The sequence below is a fragment of the Micrasema longulum genome, unplaced genomic scaffold, assembly GCF_059751315.1.
Source record: "Micrasema longulum isolate JH-2025_06_02 unplaced genomic scaffold, ASM5975131v1 h1tg000273l, whole genome shotgun sequence".
Lineage (NCBI taxonomy): Eukaryota > Metazoa > Arthropoda > Insecta > Trichoptera > Brachycentridae > Micrasema > Micrasema longulum.
Genome location: NW_028277477.1, coordinates 456,827 through 478,346, shown reverse-complemented (window position 1 = coordinate 478,346; position 21,520 = coordinate 456,827). Strand labels below are relative to the sequence as shown.

At 36.7% G+C, this 21,520-nt stretch overlaps 1 protein-coding gene across 2 annotated transcripts in view; it reads right to left on the bottom strand.

The window, feature by feature from the left end:
* Nucleotides 1-21,520, bottom strand: part of wge (BAH domain and coiled-coil containing protein winged eye) — a 264,314-nt gene that overhangs the window by 5,616 nt on the left and 237,178 nt on the right. For both annotated transcript variants that reach the window (XM_088224224.1, XM_088224225.1), the window contains exons 6-9: nt 19,131-19,241; nt 6,440-6,685; nt 471-3,727; nt 13-241 (exon numbers count right to left, since the gene is read on the bottom strand). In XM_088224224.1, the coding sequence (XP_088080350.1) occupies nt 13-241; nt 471-3,727; nt 6,440-6,685; nt 19,131-19,241 (3,843 nt within the window). The remainder of the gene's footprint in view (nt 1-12; nt 242-470; nt 3,728-6,439; nt 6,686-19,130; nt 19,242-21,520) is intronic.

Sequence of the window (21,520 nt, the reverse complement as noted above, 5' to 3'; positions counted from 1 at the left end):
TAAACCACTCACCGACAATGGGATAGTCTGGTTGCAGCAGCCTGATGTCTTCGAGAGCTATTCTGCCAGAGTCCCCATCGTCAAACTCCACCGACACAAACTTGTGATCAGACAGAGGATCCGGGGTGGAAGGTTCAGCAACTGTACCCGGATACAAGCAACGGTACTGCTGGGACCAGTAGGCGCACAATCTGGTACCAGGTAGTAGCTCAGTTGTGGACGACGGTAGCACTTCCAATATCTAGTTGACACAAAATGTAAATGGTTAATTTAAAAAAAGGTTGGGTTGAATAAGTTGATCACAAAGCAAATTTGAGGTTTTATTTTGTTTTCTTTTTTAATAATTCTCATCCTATTTTCCCACTCTAATTTACCAAATTATCAACTTTTTAAAACTTCTGATTTTACTTTTACTCAAAAACTTTTGGTAATTTGCAACAGAAAAACAATAAAAACAAAGAAAAGCGTACTGTATCACGGAGTGCCTCTTCTCTGGAAAGAATGTGTGGCCGGTTGCCCCTTTCTCCATCCAGGGTTACAGCATACACATCAGGGGCCCTCACAGCTCGCAGGCTCCCTGCATAGAACAGGCCCCCCATGGCTGTCAGCACCCGCACCTCCCCTCCCCCCAGGCTGTCCAGCATTAGAGTGCAGCGCCCCCTGTCCACGGTCTTGGCCAGAATATCACTTGTGTCTACTTTTCCCACCGGCTTATCACTGCTGCTGGTAATCTCCTGTTTGTCTTGTTCTTCGTTCTCACTATCACTAGCGTCGTAATCGTCTTTGAAATTCATCTTCTTCTTGATATTCTTGTCCATGTTTGCACTCTTATTGGAACTATTTACCTTTCCAGTATTGGGAGTTTTGGAATCACTGGCTTTACTCATTCGTCGCTTTTTAGGAGTTTTATCATTTTCGCTGTCGCTTGTGTCATACATATCCTTGGAATCCCTTTTCTTTCGCGCTATATTGGGTTTTGGAATAATTATCTTTTTATGCTTGAGAGCTAATTGATCAGTTTTTAGTTTGTTTTTGAGGTGCACTTCTTGCAAACTTTCCATGGAGGAGCTCTGAGATTTGATATCTGTGAGATTCGATTGAGAGCCACACCAATCATTGTTGACATCATCTTCTTCCGAGTATTCTTTCAACTTGGGTTCGGCTTTGAGTTTCGGTCTCATTTTGCTTCCAGAGTTACTATCACTCAGAAGAGAAGCATACTTCTGTTTGACATCATAACCAACTGGATATTTATATTCAGAGACTGAACTGGCCGGACTGGAATAACAATTACTATCTGCGGGTTTTAAATTAGTTTTCAATTTCAATCCTTTGTAATTCTTTGTAGTAATTTTCTTTTGGGAATTTCCATCATCACAAGGTCTGGGGGGATTGGTTTTAGAATAAATAATACCACCTTTGCTCGTGGGTAAATTCATTCTACTTTTGGCAGCCAACAGATAGCCCACAAGACTACTCTTAGATTTTGGTTTCTTCGCAACAATTGTTTCAGTTGCAATATGCGAACCCGGAGTGGATAAAAGTTTTTTGGGACGTCCAACTTTACGCTTCTTGGACGAGCTCTGAGTTGCAACTGATGACTGACTACTGTTACTGTCAGCAATGGGAGATACAGTCCTTAAGTGATTATCTCTGTTGTCATTTTGATTACTATTTTCGTCTTCTGATAATTTAGCCAACCTTGAAACTCTATCAACGGGCTTTACAGAACTATCATCGAGAGAGTCAGATATTGAAGTTGAAGTAAAAATTCCGGCTGCAGGTTTTAATCTAAAGTTTAGAGAAATCGGAATATCGGGAGTAGGGGAACTAGCTCTGTCAGATGCTGTAGATTTCTTCCTGGGTCTTCCTGGACCCCTTTTAAATGGATCCTCTGGGGTTTTTTTAGGAGTAAGTTTACTAAGTTCTCTTTGTTTTTCTTTATATTGACGTCTCAAATCAGCAAGTCGCATTATCATATCCAATTCCATGGCATTCATTGAATTAAGCCATTCAGCTCTTTCTTTGCATTTATGAGGTTCTCCATCCTTACAATCACATTTCCCAAACTTGGAATAACTCTTATTTAAAGATTCAATCAATTCGTTTGTATCAGTCGTAGATGTAGAACTACTTCTAGATTTTTCTGACAATCTCCGTTTATCGAGAATTCTGTTATCGTGATTTTGCTCTTTTCTTTGATTTTCCAATGATTTTCTTTCCGCTGAAGATTGCATCGCTGATAAGAACTCTTCGTATTTATCCAAGTTCTTAAACCTTTCATTATCATCTCTATCAAAAAGTTTTTGTTTGGCACAAACTAATTCTGTTTTCAAATTACGCTCTAAAGAGTTATCGAAAGATTTTCCAGTTTGATTATTTTCTAAATAACTTTTATCATGTTTCTCGATTTTAATGTTCGGTAGAATAATTTCCCTTTGAGAATTTTCTTCGATAGTGCCATTGGCAGATACCGAGTGTTCACTTCGTCTTTCCTCCTCTTCTTCCATAAACCTCTGCTCCGCCAATGCGCACAACAATCCCAAAGCATCTAGAGAGCTATTGTCTTCGTTACCATTCTTCTGGAGAGATTTAGCAGGGGGAAAATTAAAATGTGTAGTCTCTATTTCCGGCATGAGCTTGGGAGATTTGGGGGACGTTTTGATGACAATAACAGGTGGCGGATGAAGAGAATCCCTAACATCTACACTCAGAGCCGGCGTGGATGATACTTGATCCACCAAACTGGGCATGTGTAAACCAGCTACCTTACTAGGAGTGGATTCCATATTTTTAGACCTAGTTTCAAACTGCTCGATGCTGTTTGAAAGTAATTCTAACCCGCTCAAATCCACTTGAATGGCAGGCTTCTGCAGTTGATGGGTTTCGATAACTTTTATTTGGGGGATATCGGATTTTTGAGCAGGTTCGGGTATGGAAATTTGTGTTTCATTATTGAAGGATTCTGCAGCGGCCTCGGGTTCAGCGTTAGTACCTGATTCCGGTCGGCACTCGGGATCTGCTGTGGCAGGTACAATGGGGTCGGGTACAGAGGAATTTTGCGGCACTGAGAAATTATTTTCTCGAGGGCTAATTGGAGAAATTGTACTTTTGACAGTTTCCTCCGCGGGAGCCTCTAACTGCGAATCGACGACGTCGGAATCCGGTATAGGGCAAAAATGTTCAATACCGGGGGTCTTTGGTTCTTTCTTTGTTTGCACCGAAGAATCCACGTATAGCATGGGTGTGATTTGGATGTTGTTGTCTCCGACGGTGGTGATCCTGATGTTGTCCACCTGGTCCTGGAGGGAGCGGGGGATGATGATGTGCTTGACATCCTCGGAGGCGCACTCGGCGGCGTGGTTGGAGCTGAGCTCCTCCTCCTCGCTGGGCGTGGGCGTGTCGGTCTGGTTGGAGGCGTCCTGCACCTCGGGCAGCGCGGGCGGGGAGACGGGCGAGGCGGGGCGCTCGCGGCAGTCCAGCTGGTAGAGCAGGAAGCCCTGGTCGCGCGGCGGCGGCGCGGAGCGCGGCTTAGGCTCGGCCGCCAGCGCCACGAGGCGCGTGCTGTGGTGCGTCTGGTGCGTGGTGTGGTGCAGCGTGGTGGAGGCCGTGAGCAGCTCGGCGCCCAGCAGCTGCAGGGGGGCGAGGGGCGGCGGGAGGGGGGGCAGCAGCACCCCCGTACCCACCCCGCCGTATCCGCCCCATACTACAGCTTGCTGAAATTGTTCTGAAAAAAATAAATACATACATGTTTATATAAGATTAAAATTTTTGATCGGTGATAAAGTTATCTTTATCATTCCGATCACAAAAGATAAATATGAGATAGTTAATTAAAATTAGGTTGGAAAACCAGACTATTAATATCGAACGTATGTAGGTAGAGTTTTGATGATCTAATGTTTTGGAAAAATCACAAATCATTGTACCTCACTAATATGAGACAGGCAGATGCACCTGAAAAAATTGAAGAGCTGTTTTGCAGCAAAATCCAAACATACAGAAAGAATTGAATCAGCATGCGCTGCCTTCAACAAGATGAGGTTGTTATTTTGTGACAATAATGTCAATTTGAAACTGCGTCAAAGAATGATCGAGTGTTATGTGTGGTCGGATATTTCAAGTAATTAGGAAACGTGAACCTTTAAACACCATTATTATTTATTTATTTATGTATTTCACAGTTTTAAAATGTACAGAGTTTCTTTGTTTCAGGTCCCGACTAGCTAGGAAATTCCTGTGTTTAGGAAGGACCTTATTTTTTACATGTGTTTTTTTTAAATCTATTATTTCATTGAATGATGCTTAATAAATTCAAAGAATAATAATAACATTAGAAAAAATCAATATAAATATAAATTAGAAAATATGCAAGTAATAATAATAAAAATTGAATCATAAAAATAAATTAGAAAATATGCCATTAATAGTAAAGAAATGAGACATAATTATTATAAAATAGAAAACATACCGATAATAATAAAAATTGAAGCATAAATACACATTATAAAATATAACATCAGTAATAGAGAAATTAAACAAAAAAATAAATTGGAAAACATACCGATAATAATAAAAATTGAAGAACAAAAATAAATTTCTGAATATACCATTTATAATTAGAAAATTAAAGATACATGTAAATACTAGTATTAATAAGAAAAATAAAATATATGTAAATTAATAAACATAAAAAGTAAAAATAAAATATACATAAAAACAATAAGGAGATATTTGTCAATTAAAAGCAACACAATTTTTGTCATGAAAATAATTACAGGATATAAAAAGGTCTACCATGAACCGATCAGAAGCTTTCAAAGTGTAGCTACGCCGCAGAACGTCTCGCGCACCGTGGACCGAGATGGTGGCGGACTCGGAGGTCTTCGGAGCCAACGCCGACAGAGAACTCTCGTGGAATGCGAAGATTCGGAAAGACCGTCTTCTCCAGACGATCTTAAGAATAAGAGATTAGACCGGAGTGGTACGTATAGAAGAACGCGGTGATCGGCGACGTCGCGTCGGGGGGCCCTGACGCGGCGCACGAGGAAGAGACGGAATGGATCGAAATTCGAGGGTTGAAGGACAGCGCAGAACAGAATACAAATAAACAAATGGAGAAGGCACGTGGCCTGCAGTGGACGGAGACGCGATGACCAGACCAAGTCACATAGAAACGGGGCATACATTTTCAACAATGCTTTGAGTATGTACAAATGTTTGCAGGCTGGCTGTATTTCCTCCCTAGAGAGTTATTCATATTAAAATTTGTTGCAACAGAGAGGGAAAACATTTTTGAGAAGGGAATATGGAAGTCTAGGCATTTACAGGACTTATGACCAGTCGTTGGCTGGGTTAAATACGCGATAACAAAGCGTTCTCCACGCTTAATAAATAAATACTGATCGGGCCACTCGCCCGTTAGCAGATGCACGCTCGAAGTTGCTGGTTCGCGGGATGCGCTATCCTTTTTCTACTTTGCAACTGAACCCTAAATACAATGAATGCAATTCTTACCGTGCACTGGGGTTCTGGTACCTTATTGTTTGTAACTTGTCTCGCGGCAGTCAGGGTCAAATCAGAACGTGGGGTCATGAAGGAGGGGCACTTGAGATGGTTTCTTGATTATAATTATTTCACGATACAGTGCATGAAGTAATTGGTTCGCGATCGCGGTGAGAAGAAGAAAAATTATCTAAGCACTTGAATCCTGACAGTTCGATTATATTCACAATTGTTCTTTTGTTAAATGCATTTGAGTAATTTTGAATATTGAACATGTTGGGCCGGAGACAAAAATGTGGTACCTACACCTACCAAGAAACGCAACATTTTAACCAGGGCCCAGTACGCAGCAAACAAACCCAACAAAGTAAATGTGGCGTAACCAAATGCAGACGAAAGTTAATTGTCAAAAGTCGTATAAAAATCTTGATCTAGTGAGCACTTTTTGGTTGAATTGGGATCCATTTTAATTTTATTTTATAATCGCTTTGAAGTGGCAACTTAGAAACCAATTTATAAGAGAATGTGAACTGTTTTATTTGTAATTAAGTAAGGAACGCTGAGTAAATTTTCAGCGTCATTTATTGGTTGGATTCAATCATATGACGTCGAGATGACAAGTTGGTAGAACATACCGAAGTAGATAGAGATAGTACAGAAGTCAAGTATACCGTCTCGGTATGTGCCGATGAAGGTAGCCTTTGTAATCGCCCCCTGGTCATAAAGAAATCACATAAAAGCGTAGACTGTGAAACGACAAAGATTTCTCAATCAAAGACATTAGATTAACAAGCTACATACCCCGATTATGAACGCTGTAATGCGTCCGGAAAACAGTACTAACGACATACGGCGTAATACCCAGAAAAACTCATCCGACTGGCCGTGAAAATCTAACAAATTAAATAAAATATTTATTAGGAGAGTTAGTTACCTTGCCACATGTCGTGCATTTGCTGCGGCTGCGCGGGCGGCGCGGGCGGCTGCAGGTAGGCGGGGGGCAGCAGCAGCAGCGTGCCGGTGGCCGGGTCCCGCACGAGCTGCAGCCCCGCGGGCGGCGGCTCCCGCAGGAGCTGCAGCCCCCCGGAGCCGGGGTCCCGCACGAGCTGCAGCCCCCCGGAGCCCGGGTCCCGCACGAGCTGCAGCCCGCCGCCGACCCCGACGCACGACTCCACGGACGCTAGAAAGATATTAAAATATTTTAAGCGTGTTCGCTTACAAAAATACAGGATCGATCATCGGGGGACATTTAGGGGGAAGTACGGACAAAATGACATATGTGGGTAAAATGACATATATGGGGAAAATGACGTATATGGGTAAAATGACATATATGGGTAAAGAGCCAATCTCTATCGCATCACGTAATAATATCAACGATAACTAGTTATAGTCATCGCCGGATAAGAATGCATACGCTAACATATATTTTACACTGCTATCACTATGTGAGCGTAGGCATTCTTATCTGGCCACGACTATACAAAACTGCCAAAACACTAGCGCACTTAGTTTAGTCGTGCCCGTGCTAAAGTGCATGTTTCTGGATCTTAAAAGTTTATTATTTACAGTTTTTTATTTGGTAAGTTTTTTTTGTTTCTATAGATTTCATCATCATCATTCCCTTTCCGCACCTAATGCTGCATAGGGCACTGCATTGGTACGCCAATCGCGTATCGTGTATCTTGATTATTTTTGTTACATGAAGGAAAGATGATCAGTCTTACGCTTCAGGTACCTACCAGTTCAAGGACTATGAAATATTCTAGTTTGAAACAAACACCTTTTTGAATAAATATTTCATTTTAACCATGTCGGTAATCGAAACCGAGACCTCTTGCATGGTAGGCAAACGCCCTGACCACTACACCGCAAAGCCGACATATCTATACATTAACTAAAAAAAAAAAACGATAAATTATTAAGATTCTTTAGTTATTTATTAATTAACTCAATTTCATATGATTTTTTTTCTTATTTTCTAATGAGCACCGCGCTGGACACGACAAGATAATATGTGCCCAGTTGTGCGAAAATTAAGACGCTGACTTTCTTTTGTATTCGATACTGAAAAGGAAAAGGAAAGGAAAAAAAATGATACATATATAACTAAATTAGTTTCAACAGAGGAAAACATTTTTGAAAAGGGAATATGGAAGTCTAGACATTTACAGGGCTTATGATCTGTCATCGGCTGATTTAAGTGGCCCCATTACACACTGTGTAGCATTCGCCATTCTGCCCATGTTTTAACATCCACATTTCCTCGACTCTTCCATCTGTTTACTTTTATGAAGGAAACAAACTGGAAAATTTATCATGAGGGTGAGATGAAAGAACCAATTCAGCTGGATGAATAAAAAATGTTTCCCTCTTAGTTGAAACAAATTTAGATCTAAATAACTCCCTAAAGAAAAAATCCAGCCAGTCTGCTAACATTTGGACATACTAAATTTATTTTCATATAAAACTAACCCAAGTATTAAATGTTATGGGTACTTTTGTACTTATCAAGTTATCACATAAAATGCCAAAAAAATAATTAAACCGCTCTCATCTAAACTTGAAGACAATCACATGCGTCCTTGTTCTACGATCGTAAAAGTAATATTCAAGGCTATACTGAACAGAACGCAGAATGCACAGCAGTCTTGTCTTGTCAAATATTTTTAAATATGGGTGTATATGTAGCCATTTTTTTTTTCACAATAGGGAAATATCACTTTTTTTATACACCGCAAGACAAAAAAAATTACGAGTTTACCTGCTACCGCGCCCCTTGACTTTACTGAACCCTTTTTCTAAGAAATCCTTTATCGATACCTCTTTCTTTTGTTTAATAAATTAAGGACACTATGTGTCACCTTTCTACAATATTTACATTTTAAAATGTCTCAACAGTCTTGTTTTACCCGCGTTTGAGTGAACATAACACAACAATCATGGAAAGTGCAAAGCAAATGTCGATTGCGATAAAATCCAAAATAATCACATTGTCGCAAGAAAACATATCTAATTGTGAAATATCTCGTCGAGTTGGGTATTCAGAAGGTGCAGTGAGGTTTTTATTAAAAAAAATCCAAGAAACTGGATCCATAGAACGGAAAAAAGGAAGCGGACGGGGGCGCGTGACATCTGCCCGAGATGATCGCTTAATAAAAAAAATTGTTATGCGCGATCGATTTTTAACGGCACCTGAAATACACGCAGAGGTGCAGTCTACCAGCACATCAACATTTTCAGTAAAAACAGTGTCCAGGCGGCTGTTGGAGCATGGTTTCCAAGCACGGAGTCCCGCAAAGAAACCATTACTCACGGACAAAATGAAGAAGGCTAGACTGGATTGGGCGAAAGAGCACCAGAATTGGACCTTGGAGGATTGGCAAAATGTTGTTTTCTCTGATGAATCAAAATTCAACCTTTTTGGTCCAGACGGCAGAAAGATAGTTCGACGAAAACGTGGGGAAAGATATCATCCGTCGTGCGTCACTCGAACCGTTAAACATTCACCCTACGTGATGATTTGGGGGTGCATGACAGCATACGGTTTAGGACCTCTAAATTTTGTACAGGGTACGATGAATGCCATTCAGTACAAAAAAGTGTTAAAAAAACATATTATTCCAACAATCGAGGACATTACGCAGTATACCGCGGACCCAATTTTTCAGGACGATTCTGCGCCGTGCCATAGAGCCCGCACTGTGAGTACAAATATATATATTTTTAAATGAATTTTGTGACCACATGATAAATAATTTATTGTTTTTTTATAGATCAATGAATTCAAGGAGAAAATTGGCTTAAAATCGTTGACGTGGCCCGGGAATAGCCCTGATTTGAACCCGATAGAAAATTTATGGGCGATTATGAAAAAAAAAGTCGGGAAAAAAAAATCAAAAAACATTGAGGAATTAAAAAAAAACTTAATTCAAGTTTGGGAAGAAGAAATAACATCAGAAATTTTAGATTCGCTTTACGCTTCTCTAAATAATAGAATTTTACATGTTATAAAAAATAAAGGTGAATTCACTAAGTACTAAATATTTTTAAATGTTATAAATATGTTTAAATGTAAAATTCTTTAATTTAAAATAAAGCGATAAGAACCTACTTCTTAAATATGAATTAAAAAATAACATGTCTTTTATTATTCCATCACAAACACTCGACCATAAATGAACCGTTATGGGTCTCTAAGGTTCGGGTAATCTGATACCTGATATATAATGGCAATTTCTAAGTACAATTCATGAGTAAGATTTTTTATTTTAACCTTGAAATAACGAGTAGTCATCACATATGTCAAACAATATAAAAAAAACTAATTAAATATCAAGAATAATTCATTATATGTCAATTTTAGTTTTTTTTGAGAACTCGTAAATTTATTTGTCTTGCGGTGTACATTTTTAAATTAATAAAGGTCTATAAAATACAGTCCAATTAAAAAAAAATATTGCTAATTATTAGTATCACAAAGGATATTTTGAAATTCGTAATTTGTAATTCCCGCAAAAACGGTCATTTCGTCGGCCACGCCCCTAATACGTCACGATTCACGTTTTTTTGTTCCTGGCCATTGTATTTTTTTAGAACTTTATCACGATTCTTGACGTCACAACAACCAAGGCCAAATACGTCGCGTTTTTCTACAAACGAATATTTATCGAATTTCTTATTTACATTTATGTATGAAAACATTTCTCCAAAATATCCATGTTGATTTTGAAAATACAATTAATTATTCTAAATCTATTTCATACATTTTAATCGGTATTCGTAGTATGTGATATTTCCCGGTTTCAATTTTTTAAGTTAACTTTTTAAGAAATCATATTGGCACAACAGACAAACCCACATACGTAAGTATATGTAAAAAACAAAAGCAAAAATAGCGACTTAAAACGAGGACAATGAGGCCGCGCGCGGTAATCTATTGTCTTGCGGAGATAGCCTGTACGTCTATCTCTAAATGGGACAATGTTTAGGTTGATTCTCGTGTCCTCTAAATTTCTGTTCACACGAGGAGAACAGATCCGGTGCTGGGTTGGGACAATATTGTCCTGTCCTCGTGTGAACGCTACTTAAGTCATAGAATCTCCATATTTCTCACGTCACGAAAGAACTCGAAACGCACATGCCCATGATATAAATAACTAAGATTGTCATCGCAGTTTTAATTCGAGTCTTGATCAAACATAATAAATATGAATTCAAATCCCCGGCCCCTCGTGAACAAATGCACTTTAAAAAACACGCCAAACAACCATAATTTATTCCACGAAGCGGAAATCTGCGAAAGTGGGCGTGGTTGCCGGTGCATCCCGCGCCCCGCCCGCGCGAGAACAACGCGCCGCGATTGGCCCGCGGACCGGGCCCGGCGGGCGGGGCGTGCTTGAGTAATGGGCGGGGCGCGGAGCTGTCAAGAGGTCGGCGAGTTTGAATTTGGAACAGGAAATTGGAGATAATTTGGAGCATGTGTTTAGCCGAGTCCGGTGGACTCATAAAGCGAATGGATTAAGTCAATCAAACGAAAAATTTATTAATATTAACACATCACAATAGAGATGGAAAATTTGTGATATAGATATTATAGAAATAAAAGACGAGTGATACTTTGATCCACAAATTTGGAATATCCAGTGACCGGTTTCCTAGCTTTCGCGACATCTTCGAGACTGGATGTATTTATACAAAACAGAGGTAAGGATAGAGGTTTCAAAAATATATGAAAGTAAATTAAATTAAATTATTTTTGTCTTGGAGATCTTTAACAAAGTGTTTTAGGTTAACTACTACTACTACCATCACGCCATTTCCCCGTAGGGGTAGGCAGAGAGAATGGACCGCCACACACGTCTATCCTGGCATACAATCCTAGCCTCTTCCACATTCATACATCTTGTCATACATGCCCTTCGGTTCTGTCTGCTTTTGACAAGACCAGACTTAAGATTTCGGTTTATCTGATCATGCCACGTCTTCCTTGGTCGTCTTCGTCTAACGTTGCCGTTCATTTTCGCCATATATACTTGTTTTACCATTCTTTCATCGTCCATTCGTTCTACGTGACCAAACCATCTCAGAGACCCTTTCTTAATCATATCAATTATACTTGTCTCAGATTTACACTCAGGTTAACTAATGAGTTGATATAATGATATTTTAATGAGTTTAAGTATTTACTACATACATCCATTGAATTCCTTAATAAAGATACCAGCCTCGAAGATGTCGCGAAAGTGATGAAACCGGTCACTGGATATTCCAAATTTGTGGACTAAACTATCACTCGTCTTTTATTTCCGTAATAAATTACGATGAACTTCCATCAATAATTTTCACTTAAAAACTTAAATGTTTTGAATTAATGATAATAAAAAAATTATGTCGTCGGTATACTGATAAAACTGTGCAAATGATTATCGCCTACACTGGGAAAAGTCTATTAAAATGTTTGGTACCTGAAACGTAAGACTGATTATCTTACCACTGTGTAAAACAATATATGATCAAGATACGCTGCGATCGGTGTACCAATGCAGTGCCCTATGTACATTAGGTAAGGAAAAGGAATGATAATGATGATAAACAGATAAATTTTCTGATAAAAAAAATACGTAGTAAAATACAAAAAAAACCTCGAGTGTTTGATGTGGGATTATATTTGAACAAAAGCACAATCGAAATGTTACTAACTATTGTGTGGCTATGATGTAACACGAAACTACATAATACAATACGAGACTTGATATATCTCTCTTGAATGGTGAAGTTGTATTTTTTGTCATTTTCAAACGGACATTTTCACAGCGGATTTGGAAAGTAAAATTTGTCTAAATATGATGGATTTTAAAACAAAAAATATGTTATTATCAATATTTTAAGCACTAACTCTGTGGTCAAACATTTTACTAATTGTTATTAAATATTTGTATATAACCACTTATCGGCTTTTCTATGTCTACCGGTTTCGAGACGTGTCCGTCTCTTCGTCAGTAATTAAACCGACATGCAAAACCCACAAAAGACCTTCACCATAGTTGCTGCACAAAAATATAAAACCAACACGTGGGTACGTCTACATAAAATCTAAATATAAAACCAAAACGGGTACGTCCCGAAACCGGTAGACATAGAAAAGTCGGTAAGTGGTTGTATACTAATATTAAATAACATTAAGTAAAAAATATGCTATTTGTTTATTAATGTTTCACAATAATAAATAATAAAAATAAAAGTGTCCTCATTGCTGGGGCTACCCGTGCCGATTTATCCTTACTATGCGAAGAATAATTGAACGCCGTTATGAAGAAAGCAGCAAGCCATAGAAAAGTGAAACTGAGATAATAGCACTTTTGTGAAAGGAGTGAATAATCAAATCTACAGAATGTTTTTAACTTTGACAAATGATAAACAATGAATACGTTAGTTTTTTGTTTTATATTACAAACAAGAATATAATTATGCATTTGACCAGTTTTAATGATTTTTAAAGTACCGTAAGATTTTTCTAGTGCTGTGGGTGTTTTCTTTAAATTGAGAAATGTCGTTTTTGTGATCAACGTATCGGGTGATTATTACAGTTTTTTTTTTTTTTTTTTTTCATCAGGTTGACCTCGCGTTCAGAGTTCCCCCACCTTCCTCCATGGTAGGGCTGAGTTGTTCAATAATGGCCCTCTAAAATCCCACGGTTCCCTTAAAATTATGTCCACCTCAACGCCCCCTGAAACTCGAATTTATACCCCACGAGGTGAGGCGGGAGGCGAGAGGCGAGAGGCGAGAGGCGATACAGCCCGTCAGCCCGTCAGCCCCCGGCAATATTCTATTAAAGTTCAGTACTACGAGAAATTGTTATATTGTACCGAGCGCATCGGAGCATACGCTAAACGGCCGCAACTTAAGTTGCGGCTATTTGCCTTTACACATTAGTCTGTATTTGCGGATTTGCAACCAAGCGAAAAGATTCGGAGGAGCAGGCGATTCAGAATAGAGCTATCAATAATGCGTTTTAAAAAAAAATATATAGAAGTTCAACAAGGATACATAAAATACATACAATTTGTAAGTAAGCATTGGTATCATTCTTCACATATATCCTCAATTATAGAGAACTCCACCATATTTCATAAATTATATCAAATAAGTGTGTAGCTTAATTCAATTAATTTTAATAAAAATAAAGATTAAGTTAAAGATAAGAATAAAGATTGAGTTAAAAAAATAAAATTGAGTAGAAAGATAAGAAACTAATTATTTTTAAAGAAAAGAAAAGAGAAAATAAGAAGATAAACTAAAATTAATTTGAAAAGAGTAAACAAAAAAAAAGATTAGACATTTGATTTAAAAAACACAAAAATATTTTTTTTATAATCATTTGTTCTATCATAATAAATGATAAATGTCAATATTAACTGAAGGTAAAAAGTTTCAGGTGGTCCCAGACGCCTACGGGGAACGTACAATGACACATTTTCCACACAAAATACTGAATCAACATCATTGTGAATTATATTATATATAAGTACATCATATCTGCAATTTGTCTCCTAGTTTCTAACTTTTCAATTTTAAAATACTCCAAGCGCTCTTCATAACATTGAAGTATTCTGCCCATATAACACTTAAATGACAAGGGACGAAGGAATTTTTTTTTGTACAGTTTCAATTGTATTTTTATAAATCACATAATGAGGTGACCAAACAATACATCCGAATTCGAACTTGCTACGTACAAGAGAATTATACAAACAAATTATTGATGCTGCATTTTAAAATGGCTCGGATATTCCGTGTATGAAGCCCAAAAGTTTTAAAGATTTATCTTTAACAATATTAAAATGATTGGAAAAAGTTAAACGTGAGTCAAAAGTAATTCCAAGATCTCGGATTGTGCTTGCTGAGTTAAGGTTCATATTGTTAATGCTATAAGTAAAACAGCTTTGAATCCCTTTTCTTGTAAACGTTATTTTATAGCATTTTTGAACATTTAGGTGCATGTCATTTCAGTTCGCACCATTCACTTAAGGAATCAAGATCTTTTTGAAGTATTGCGCGGTCAACTGTTGATTAAATTTTACGAAATATTTTTAAGTCATCGGCATAGAAAAGATAATTACACTCTAACAGTTTATAAAAATTAAAAATAATAATGGTCCAAGATTAGAGCCCTGCGGCACACCTGATGTTACAGGTAATAGTGATGATTCAAATATATTTATGCATACAATCTGGGTTCTGTTTTTCAAATAAGATATAATCCGATTTAGAAGATCACTTCCAACTTTTGTATCAATATGTGGTGGTTAACTTTATCAAAGGCCTTCTGGAAATCTGTATGTACAGCATCCACCAGACATTTTTTATTAAATGATGAACGAATATAGTCACAATATTCCAGAAGATTAGAATGAATAGGACCTTTTAGGAAGAAAACTTTAATCGGGTTGTGGTCCTGTGGCTAGTGTCTCGGACTCACGGACCAAAGGTCTGTGGTTCGAATCCCACTTTACCCCAACTTGATTCCCATTTTCTAATAGTGAGTTATTTACAACTCGTTGAAAATGGCCCTCAAAATTAAATATTTGGGTAAATCATAAGAACGCAAATATTTCTTTTTATTTAAAAAAAAAAAAAAAAAACTGTGTTGTTTAGGACAAATGAATGGCTTAAAATAATCTAGAACAACTTTATAGATTAGTGATTAAAAAATTTGGCAAAATATGAAAGAATACAAATACCTACAGCGAAATTTCAAATATACAGCGGATTGGAATCACATTAAAAACTGACTTGAACATGCCCAGCAAAGTTAATTGCACAAACAAATTTAAATTAAAACTTCATTATTTTTTATGTCCTAATAACGATCTGGATATTTCGCAATCAATTAGGATATTTATTTTTCCGCCTCATGATTTAATGGATAGAACGTTTGGCTACCGTGGGTCCGGGTTCTATGTTCTATTTCCGACAAGTTTAAGACGAAATATTTACTTCCAAATGTTAAAGGCATTATCGAAAAATCTAGAAAGGAGCTCTACGTCGGTTTGGACATAAAGAGCGAATGGACAGCGAAAGAACGGGTAAAAAGATTTACGATGCGAATGTTGATGGATGCAGAAATAGAGAAAGACCGAGAAAGATCTGGCATGACCAAATCCAGTAAATACTCGAAGACGGACTTGTCAAAAGTCAGAATAATCGGCGCACGCGCACGAGACAGAGTGATGTGGTGTTCTATCCTCTCTACCTACTTTTACGGGAAATAGGCACGATGGTTCGTTGTTGTTATTGTTGTTACTTCCAAAGGTGTTTTCACTGTAAAATTTTATAACACCTAGCCCCGTATTACAATGAGAACTTAACATAATCAAGTCCAGTGTTTTGAAAAAGAATTAATAATTTAAAATTCAAAGAATGATTAGTTCCTTACTTTTGTTTTAACTCTTTATTCTTGTGTTTTTAAAATTTTTTAAAATTCATTATTAATTTTTGTATATACCATGATGTAAACTTTTAAACTTTCTTTTTAAATAACTTTTTTTCTTCTCTTCCTCTTTTTTAAAACACTGCTTTTTTATTAATTAGTCAAATATTTATATTTGTTACAGATGCAATATTTCTTTTTAAAAATATATATAAATACTGTTTACTATTGTATGACAGGCGCCGTGGCGCGGGTTCGATTACCGACCGTTGCAAGAAAAAAATCAAAGAAATATTTTTTTCTCAATTGGTCTGGGTGTTGTCGTGTATTTTTCATTACCTCCTTCCATATCCCCTCTATCCCATCTCTTAACAAGACTCAAAATAGAGGCTTAGCGGGTTATTAAAATATATTTTGTTTCGATGTTTTTGTTCTTTTTTAATATTATACTTTTTTTTTTTTTTTTTTTTCACTGGATTTATTGTAATTATGTTAAAGGTTCGTGGGAACTGTAAATAAATAAATAAATAAATAAAATCTAATTTTCTCAATGAAAAATTAAAGACTAAAAAATAAAATAAAAGAATATTGAATTACGGGTTACCGACGAAGATACATAAAATTTTCAAAGAGTTTGCAGCCGACAGAGTCCCGGAGGCTTATTGTAGACATCATAATATGCTCCAATTAGGGAGCGGGCATGGAAGGATAATTATCTAGCCACCGGCGCGGCGTCGAGTCGAGAACAGTGATCCTGGAGCTCAATCACAGATGGCTATCGACATGCTAAAAAACGTGCTAAGTATTTGAGCAATCACCACGAACAATCATGAACACGCTGAAGTTATCGCGGTCGCGTTACAAAACGAAATTCAACTTCGGTCAGTTCAAGAGGATTGGTTGAATCTCGCACACGCCTTCTTTCAATTTTTCTCGATGCATTTAGCCGGCGGTCGGCAAGCCAAATGTTAAGAAAAGCAGTCGCCATAGTAATTGTTTGTAACTTGAAAACGAAATAACAAACCGGCACGAGATTACACGCGTGTTGACTTTTTTGATTTGACGTTTGACCACGGACTACGGATACGGAACTTATCTATGGCGTTTTGCAACGCGACCGCTTTAACTTCAGCGTGTTCATGATTGTTCGTGGTGATCGCTCAAATACTTAGCACGTTTTTTAGCATGTCGATAGTTATCTGTGATTGAGCTCCAGGGGTGGTATTCCAAACGCTCTCGCGGCCGTATTACATCGCGTACTTACATACAAAATACACGAAAAAAACAGTTTTCTCGTGCCGTGAGAGCGGTCCAGAATAGCAACTCAGAACCCCTAAGCGATAACGCGCTACAACTCTGCTGCCGTCATGAGCAAAAAGGCAGATATTTGCAAAAGTCATATTTTGACATATTTATTTATTTATTATATATACGGCCTAAGCCAATTACAACAGTTACACGAAGAAACATATTTACAAGTAACTGAACAAAAATAATATAAAACTATGTAGCAAAGACAAACAATGGCAATAAAATAATGGTATAAATTTATAAACACGATAAACACGTAAGACTTTGAGCTTAACCATGCCAATTCATCTTCTTCCCACACTGTTTTAGTGGGAAAGAGATCTACGAAAAGCCGGAATATCTATCCCAAAGAATTCCAAGTTATGTGACGAATTGACTAATCCATACTTCCTGGACATTGGGGCATAAAAACAAAAGTTGCTTTTAGAAGATTGAAAAAATAGCAGATTTTGACTTCTGGTGACATGGTTGGGAACATGAAAGAAATTGATTGAAAACGAGATGAGACATCACTTATAGCAATTAAGTGTTTTGAAAATGCATATAAGGTCCATCTCAGTTCTACGTTTCTCCAATGAAGACTGATTAAGAGATTGCTCTAATTCAACATAGGAATTACCCCTTTGCAATCCGAACAACCATGCCACTTTTTTAGAAAACGGTGTTGAGCAGACTCGATATAGTCAATATGAGTCCTGTAGAATGGAGACCAAATAGGAGAAGCGTATTCTAGATAGGGTCGAACTAGTGAGCAATAAAGAATGTTGATGGTATTAATACTTTTGAAGTCCGTCGTCATTCTAATGATAAAACCGAGAAGTTTGAGAGATTTGTTTACAATATTCAATGTCTTCACGATAAGAGAGTTTAATGCCAAAGATCCTTCATTGACGAAACCACTGAAAGGGAAATATTTTTTAGTTTGTAGTTGAATTGTATAGGTTTTTTTCGTCGCGAGAAATGTTAAGTTAAAGACAATTGATGCACACGCTGTTTTTACGGGCGAAGAGATCTACGTAAATCCAAAAGATCTATCTCAAAGAATTCTATGTTATGTGACGAATTGACTAATCTACACATTCCGGATATTGGGACATAAAAACAAAAGTTGCTTTTAGAAGATTTAACTAATAACAAATGTTGACTTCAACTTGACTTGTTGTCAATTGTTTCTAAAGCATAAAACCTGCGTGTGTCCTGCACTGAGTTTTTGCTAATGGTTCTCTAGATCAGCGGTTCCTGAAATGCGTGGTTCCGTGAACCCCGGGGTTCCGCGGAAGGTTTACGGGGGTTCCGAGAGTTAAGGCGTATTGTCGTAGCTCAGCCTACACTAAAAACAAGTTCAGAACCTGACCGGATGCCGCTCCAGATCTCCCAAATTTCTCAAAAAAACATTCTTCACATTAAATTATAATAAAATTTTCAATTCAAAATATAACCATGCCATGATTACCCATTAAACATTTAAGATTGTTTTTTGTTTGACTAGATTCAAAGATTTTTTAGGTTAAGTTAATACATTGTAAATTGTAATATAACAATATTAAAACCAATATATTAGGGCTCTCATGAGCATGTTGATTGGCTTAAAAAAAAAAGAAAAAAATACATCAGCATACGAAAGACGATTGACGGTTAAATCACCCATGTTTGCTCACATTCTTAAACCTTTCGGGTTCTTTCATACAGTTATCGATATGAAAGAACTGAAAGAATGGGAAACAAAAATGTTTTTTTTGGGTAGGAGATTTTTCTCATTATGATAATTTACGCCACTCTTCAATTACATTACGATAAATCAATGTCAAATGACGCAACTAGAATAGTCATTAATGATTACAATAACAAAGAGTTGTAAATATTATGACGTAATGCTACTCACGAGGGTACTGCCACGCTGCCGGGGGCGGGGCCTGGTGCTGCGAGAGTGGCCACGGGGGCGGAGCCTCGCCCTCCCCTCCCCCGTTCAGCACCGCAATTCCACCCGCCGCATCTGCACAACACACTCGGATAAAGAGGGAATTCGGAGTATTATTAGTATGGGAACGCAATCGACGGCGACCGCTCGCCTCTCATGCGCTCCTGGTAAAATGGAGTCGCGGGTTTTCCGCTTTTTTTCTATCTGGAAATTTTTATTTGCTGCGGCAAAAATTTACGAGCGAAATTTTATTTAAAATGAAAAAAAATAACGTTTATTTCCCAGTTTTACTTTTAAATTATAATAAACAGTTTAATTTTTAGTTAAATCACGAAGATTTTTGCAATCCATTTTGCCCATTTTTACGAAAACGCAACTATTATATAACTTCAGACCACTTTTTTTGGTGTAAATTAGTAAAATAATTCAAACATAAAATCGTCGGGTTTCTAGTACAAGTTCGTAACAACAACAACTGGCATCAAATAAATTTTGTTTAAAAAGTAAATAAAAATACGTCGTATTTTATAAATAAAAAAAAATATTTTATAATATTCCGCTTGTGGTTTTATTTAAATCGTTGATTTGGGATGAGCTTAACTTTGGTGCGCAATATGTCAAAACAAGTGAAATGTTAGTTACCAACTTGTGCCAAAAAGCCGACGAAATTATGTACGCATGTTGTTATTTTTTTTTAAAAGGAAGGAAAATGATGTGGGAATGTTATGTTACAAGTTTAAAAAAATACTAGACCTCGTTGATTACGTACAACTTCTTATTTCAGTGGCGTTTTTTTTTTGCCTCTGAACTTAAAAATTCAAAAACGAAAATAAACACGAAATATTTTGTTATACTCGTACATTGTTCAAATAAAACACCCAATATGAGGAATCGTTCAAACTCTATTGTTTTTTTTTCTTTGGCCAGCGAGCGCTTGAGCCTAAGTGGATCTTCTGGAACGGTTATTTTTGAAAATGCCTGTTTGAGCGAAAGCATTCAATATCAATAAAGAAAAATTAAACTAAACCAATGTGGTTGATTTATACCGAGTATTAAAATTAACAGCGAACAAATAAAAACTACACAAAAAGTGTAATGAAATTTGACTTTTTTGGGGAATTTTTTTTAGTAATATTCCAAAAAATTAACACATCGTCACCCTAACTTGAAAACTCAAAAATGATGTTTTGACGTTTTCTGTTAGGACTTCAAATAGTCTACACATTTGTGTGCAAAACTTGTATATCCGTATATAGTTACATAATTTAAAATAAAAGATATACGGCTTAGAAAAAAATCTTCGATACAATTTACTACTGAGGTAAAACTGTTTGGGATTTATGAGTTTACAAGTTAGGCAGACGATGGTGTTATCGTGTAGTTTTCTATATTGAAATGAAACAAAACGAAAGCAGATAGCAAAAAAAACAACAAAAAACACACCTAGTATGAAAGAGTCAATTGGTACCACGAAATTTAACATAAATTTTCGGATGAAAAAATAAGTACCCATATTTTTGACGATATTATTTACTCGGGATTTTTGTGATGTGATTTTGAAATGAAAGCAAGTGACTGGGATGGGATTATTTTTACGAAATGAATACGCTTCCTTTCCGACACAGTAATGTAATGTTTGGAGATAAATATGTGGAAATATTTAAGTGTGGTGTGTGGTGTATAAAAGATAAAGCACTATTCCACACACAACACACAAGCATAACATAACACAGCTGTGTAAAGTAGGTAGGTACTATTTATTACACTTTTTTGTATGACACACATACTTGTAAAATAATACGTACAAACTTGTTTATTCTGTTATATACATGATAATATGAATCAACGGAATCGTTAATAAGATTTTTTTATTTCTTGCGAAAAAGGGTTAAGTAGAAAAATGCGCTGAAAAATGTTTACTTAAAATAAATTAAAGTACATAATTACATCCTAATTATTGTTCATAATGATTTGCAAACCTGCGAGAAATCTAAATTTTAACGTTAAATTCATACATCGTGTCGACTCTATAGTTCATTTTTATAAAATACAAAATAAGTTATTTAAGATACATTTTATTTTATTACTTTTCACAACGGTAAACGGGCGTGACTAGAATTCATTTTAACATAATTTATGTAAAATTTCAAAGCGTGTATCGAGTTTCCGCTAACAATACAATCCCAGGGTATCACACGATAATACGTATAAAAAATACATAAGAAACAATAAGTATGCACATTCTAAAAGTATCTAAATCAACTACAAGGCATTAATTACGCAGTGAGTTATTATAAATCTTTTTCTACTGATTCGTTATTCTTTTATTTGCTCAATCCCGCGCGAATGAAGAG